Source organism: Gossypium hirsutum, chromosome A13 (genome assembly GCF_007990345.1).
Source record: "Gossypium hirsutum isolate 1008001.06 chromosome A13, Gossypium_hirsutum_v2.1, whole genome shotgun sequence".
NCBI classification, from domain to species: domain Eukaryota; kingdom Viridiplantae; phylum Streptophyta; class Magnoliopsida; order Malvales; family Malvaceae; genus Gossypium; species Gossypium hirsutum.
In genome coordinates, this window is record NC_053436.1 from 102731908 (window position 1) to 102737520 (window position 5613).

A 5613-nucleotide genomic window follows, 5' to 3' on the forward strand; every position below is an offset into this window, starting at 1 on the left:
CGATAGTCTTTAGTGAAGTTAATTCACTTGCTTCGTCCAAAGCTATTAAAGCTCATGGAGTTTGGATCAGTTGGCCACAGCAGTTTAGAAATTAATCCTAAGGAGCCTAGTGCCACAAAGCTGCCTATGCCAACTACAGAAGCTATTTCCAGGCCATTCAATGCAGGTAATTTAGGCTCAATTTTTTCTTCAAATTTAGGTAAACATTTGAGTGCTGTTGCAGGTCAAAGCCAAATGGAGCACGATTTTTCTTCTATTAAACAGGCAGAACATGTGGTGGTTTTTAATCCAGTATTTGAGGAAAATTCTTTTGTGAATGTGAAAGTAAAAGAAGGAGTGCTGGAAGCTGGAAACCATTCGGCAATAGTTTTTAATAATAAAAGAACTATGTAGGTTGGAGATGAGGAACCGGGGGTAGTTTTTTTGCTGGTAGTAATCTGCCTACGGCAGGTGGTAGAAGTCAGTTTGCTAATAGGTCCATTTCTAAAGGTGGTTGGAAGCTTAATAAAACCTTAAAGGGCCCAGGTAACAGATTTAAAATGTCTGAAAAACTCCGAGTTTCGTTTGTTGTTTCGATGAAGAAGGTAGCTACCCTTATTACTTCTGAAATTGAGGAGCTTTCTGCTAAGGATTTGTTAAGGCATCTCGAAGAGAAAGCTGATATTTCTTCTTCTGATCGACAGTAAGATAAGTTTTCCTGTTTTTACTCTTTTTTTTATTCCATGAATTTTTCTATTCTTTCTTGGAATGTACAGGGATGTGCATCCGGTAAATTATTGCATGCTTTTCGCGAATATAATTTTCAACATAAGCCAGACATTGTTAGTCTTCTAGAACCTTGAATTAACGGGTCCAAAGCTGACTTAACTATTGCAAAGATGGGTTTGGACAAGTTGCATCGCGACAATTGGTTTCTTAGGGGGCATTTGGATCGGTTGGAAGAATTCGATTAATTTGAAGGTAGTGAGAAATCACCCTCACTTTATTTTGACTCGTATTTGTTCAGATTTGTTCCCTAGGTCGATTCTTGTTGCTTTCGTGTATGAGAGTTAGGATAAGGTAAAAAGAAAAATAATGTGGAATGATCTCAGCCGTTCAGTTCCTTTTGGTGATGAACCGTGGATGGCCATTGGGGATTTTAACGCTATCCTCTCCCCTAATGATAAAAAAGGAGGCCATATCAGAGGTCACAGATGTCAGTTTTTTGGAGCTGTTATGGATAAAGCTAATTTGCACGATCTTGGTTTTCAAGGTCTTCCTTTTAGGTGGCATCGGGGTATGCTTTCGGAAAGACTTGACAGGGTAGTAAGTAAAGGAAGTTGGTTGGACATTTTTCCTGGTTGTGTTGTGACTCATCTACCTAGGATTAAGTCTGATCATCGTCCGCTCCTTCTTAATCTTTACTCTGAAGTTAGGAATGCTCCTAATCGTCCTTTCTGGTTTTTAGCTAGCTGGTTGAAGCACCATAATTTCTCTAATTATGTTAAAGAAAACTGGAGTTTTAATGGAAATATGATCAATGTGATTACTGGTTTCATAGACAGGCTTAAGAACTGGAATAAATGTGTTTATGGTCATATTAGCCAAAGGAAGCATCTTTTGATGCACAAGCTCTCCAAAGTGCAAAATACCATGGATCTCTTAGGGTCTAATCCTCTTCGGCATCAAGAATTTGAGATCGGAGAGGAGCTTGAAAGTATTCTTTATCATGAAGAGATTCTTGGGAAACAAAAATCGAGATGTGAGTGGCTGAAGTTGAGGGATCGTAACACCAGTTATGTATCACCCCAAACTCGGCCTAGACATTGTGACCGGATCCGACGTGCCACATAAAAAACGTTAAAAACATTTTTCCGTTCTAAGTTCAGAAAATCGTACTTGATGTTCAAAGGATTAATTCATTAAGGGTTAAAGTGAATGGAAGCTGTGCACCAGGTAGGAAACCGGAAAAGAGGAGGTGAGTCCATCGGACTGCTTAAGTACCAAGCTCTTTCGGATCCAATCCTAGACATGCACACCGCCATTGCCACACTCTAACATCGCGTATATTTTTAGGTTACCATTGTAATTATGTCTATTTTAGAATAAAACATATTTAAATTTGGAAAACATTATCATAGCAGAAGCCTTGTTTGTAATCGTGTTACTTTGAAATCAGTTTATGTTTTTGGGAAACGAACCCTAGATTTAGCCCATTTTGATAGTTAATAGAATTTAAGATCATCATAATAAGTTATAAATCAAAACCCAAATAAAAATAATCATAAGCAGCCTTATTACATAACAAAACCCAAATCATCAAAGTAAAGAAAATTTAAGTCCAAATCACCAGAAGAAATCCATATTGCAGAACGAGTGGCCACTCCGAATCCCTCACAGCTCCAAGCCCACTATGGTTGGGGATTACTTGCATGGATGAAAATAGGGGATGAGTTTGGGGAAACTCAGTGTGTAAAATTAACCCAACCATAGCCCATATCAGCTCAAACCACAGAAATAGAACAAATTGGCCTTAGCCCAGCACAGAATACAGAATTAAGCCCATAGGCCCATAACAGATCAGATCAGATATTTCATGTATATGCAAAACCCAACCCATATCCAACCATGTACATCCCCATACCATCCTTTCACCATGTGGGGAGACTACTCGACCCATCCAACCGCTACACGCCATAAAAATATGCAGCATGGCTGCCAGAACAGATAATGTGACAGAGTCACCAGATACAGATAATCGTGGCAGAGCCACCAGAACAGAAATATGTGGCAGAGCCACCAGATCAGATAATTGTGGCATAGCCACCAGGACGCTTCCTCCAAAATATAACCCATGTCCCCATGCAACAAATATTCATTCATGGCATACATCATACAGATTTAAATCAACATGTTTTTCAGACAAAATTAACCCTAGGGCATATTGGTCATTTAAACCTAGGGGTATCATGGTAATTTCCCATACATAAGGGTATTATAGTAATTTAGCTACTTTTAGGGTTTTCATGCATATCCTAACCATTTACGTACTATCAGAACACTTACCGCGCATACTTACCGAATTGGGCTCGTTGGCCCATGAACCCGGTTTTTGGCCCATTAAGCTCAAGTTATCAAAATGCACGAAATCGCACGTACTGTAGTTTATTTCCTTCAGAACACTAAACATACAAACCCCACTATCTTACGAGAATTCGCACACTCGCAAATTCCCAAAATATCAACTTTTTGGCATTTTGGCTTTTCGGCTCTTGCCGATTTAGTCTATGAAAGGGTGTCAGTTACACACCTGTTTTACGACTATTCGTTGTCGAGATCCACGCACGAACTGCCTACAATTAAATCACTAACACATTACTCTAGATATCGAATTAATACTTAGTAAATAGCCCCTTACCATATCCGGCCAAACATGCTTAGAACCTTCTTGCTCTTACCTTGTTGCCGAACTATGTCTTAAATCCAAAGATCTAATCGTTCTACTTGTCCAAGCCCTTGATCAGCAGCCTCTAAATTACACCATTTACCAAAGCAGAACAGTTATTACAACCCCTTAGGGCTACAAGTGCAAAAACGACAACCTCCTTAACCTTTTAGGGATTCCGACTTTTCTTAAAATATGAAAGATAGACTAAGTTGGAAAGACTTACCACCGATTCTTTCAGTCAACGTTCCCCCTTAGTTCCTACTTGATTCTGATATAGTTCTAAGCCCTCAAACGATAACAAAAGTCGAGCCTTCAGTGATCTCAGTATTCGACTATGTCCCTAGGATAGTGTAGGAGTTTCGACTTTTTGCAAAAGTGTAGAGAAAGATAAAATATGAGGGTTTTTACTTGTGGTATTATCGACAGAAACCTGGGGTTTAAAGGTTGAGAGATTAGGCCAAAGATGATGAGAAAAATAAGAGATTTGGCTAGGGAAAAATCGGCACAGAAGAAAGTGTAGCTTTCGGGATTTCAGCTTTTTATGGCCAAAGGCTATGAAGGTTTTGAAACGTCTGAAGGGAAGGATGGAGATGAACAAGAGGTTAGAAGGGTTCGGCTATGAAAGAGAAAGGAGAATAAGAAAAAAGGTTGATGAAGAGAGGGGAGAAGAATGAAGAGGGAAATGGTCAGCAAACGGCACAACTTCCCCTTAATGCCGAATTTATACTAACCTTAACCCTAGCCGAATTTTGCCTCCCTAAAGCTCCCCTTGGCCGGCCAACTCTTGCTCGTCAAGAGTCCATTATTCGACCAACACAGCTCTCCCTAATCAGCTCCTAAAATCTCTCCCTTATCCCCTCATTACTCAATCTCCTGAGCAGCTCCAACTCTTCCTAACAGTCTTTCACTTCAGTTCCATTACTTACCTTTTCTGTACATAAAAATTAATATCATTAATTTGCTTACCTTGTGACTCGAACCTTAGCCCTCCTTGGTCATCCACACGCCACTCTAAAGCCCTAAGTGGCATCACATACCCACTTTACCACATGCTTCCTTGTGATTTATTTTACACAATTAATACCTAAAAGCCCAATTAATCAGAACCCCTTTTCTTATGGAATTAAAATTAATTAAAACTACTGGGTTTTACCTTAAGCTTGGGCCTTCTAGAGGCCCACTAACGTACTTAATCCTATGAAAAACAAATAGAACACAGAATTTTTAAAATTTTCCGACATTTTTAAAATTCTCAAAAATTGAGGCGTTACAACTCTACCCTCCTTAAAGAAATTTCGTCCTCGAAATTTACCTGGTCCGAACAGATGAGGGTATTGTTGCTGCATCGCCTCCTCTGGCTCCCAAGTAGCTTCCTCTCTGCCATGATTACGCCAAAGCACCTTTACTAATGGGACAGATTTCCTTCTCAGAATCTTAACATCTTGATCCAAAATTTGCACGGGCTCATCCTCAAAAGTCAAATCAGTTTGCACCTCAATTTCTGCAACCGACACGACATGAGTAGGGTCAGAACGATAACGCCTTAACATGGAGACGTAGAAAACATCGTGAATCTTGTCCAACTCTGGAGGTAATTCCAACTGATAAGCTACTGGGCCTACTCGCTTCAAAACCCGATAAGGCCCAATGAACCGCGGACTCAACTTGCCTTTCTTACCAAACCTCAATATCTTCTTCCAAGGAGAAACCTTTAAAAAGACCATATCCCCTACTGAGTACTCAATCTCCTTACGCTTCAAATCTGCATACGATTTTTGCCTATCAGATGCTTCTTTCAAACGGTCCCTAATTATTCTGACCTTAGCCTCAGTATCAGCCACCAATTCCGGTCTAAGAACTTGTCGCTCCCCTAGCTCCGTCCAACAACTAGGTGTATGACACCTTCGACCATACAATGCTTCATACGGTGCCATTCGAATACTCACCTGATAACTGTTATTGTATGCAAATTTTGCCAATGGTAAGTAGTCCTCCCAACTACCTCGAAAGTCAATCACGCATCCCCTTAACATGTCCTCCAGAATCTGAATGACCCTTTCCGACTGACCATCAGTTTAGGGATGGAAAGCCGTACTGAAGTTCAACCGCATCCCCAATGCCTCATGCAACTTTTGCCAAAACCGAGATGTGAATCTGGGATCCCGGTTAGAGATAATCGAAACTGA

General features: G+C 40.2%; 1 protein-coding gene across 1 annotated transcript; it reads left to right on the forward strand.

Moving 5' to 3' along the window:
* The first annotated feature begins 1074 nt into the window (after window positions 1–1074).
* Window positions 1075–4101, forward strand: LOC107894423 (uncharacterized). Its single transcript, XM_016819701.2, has 2 exons — window positions 1075–1779; window positions 3979–4101. Exons 1-2 carry the CDS (start codon window positions 1075–1077, stop codon window positions 4099–4101), a joined length of 828 nt encoding a protein of 275 aa, XP_016675190.1.
* Window positions 4102–5613: the final 1512 nt, after the last annotated feature.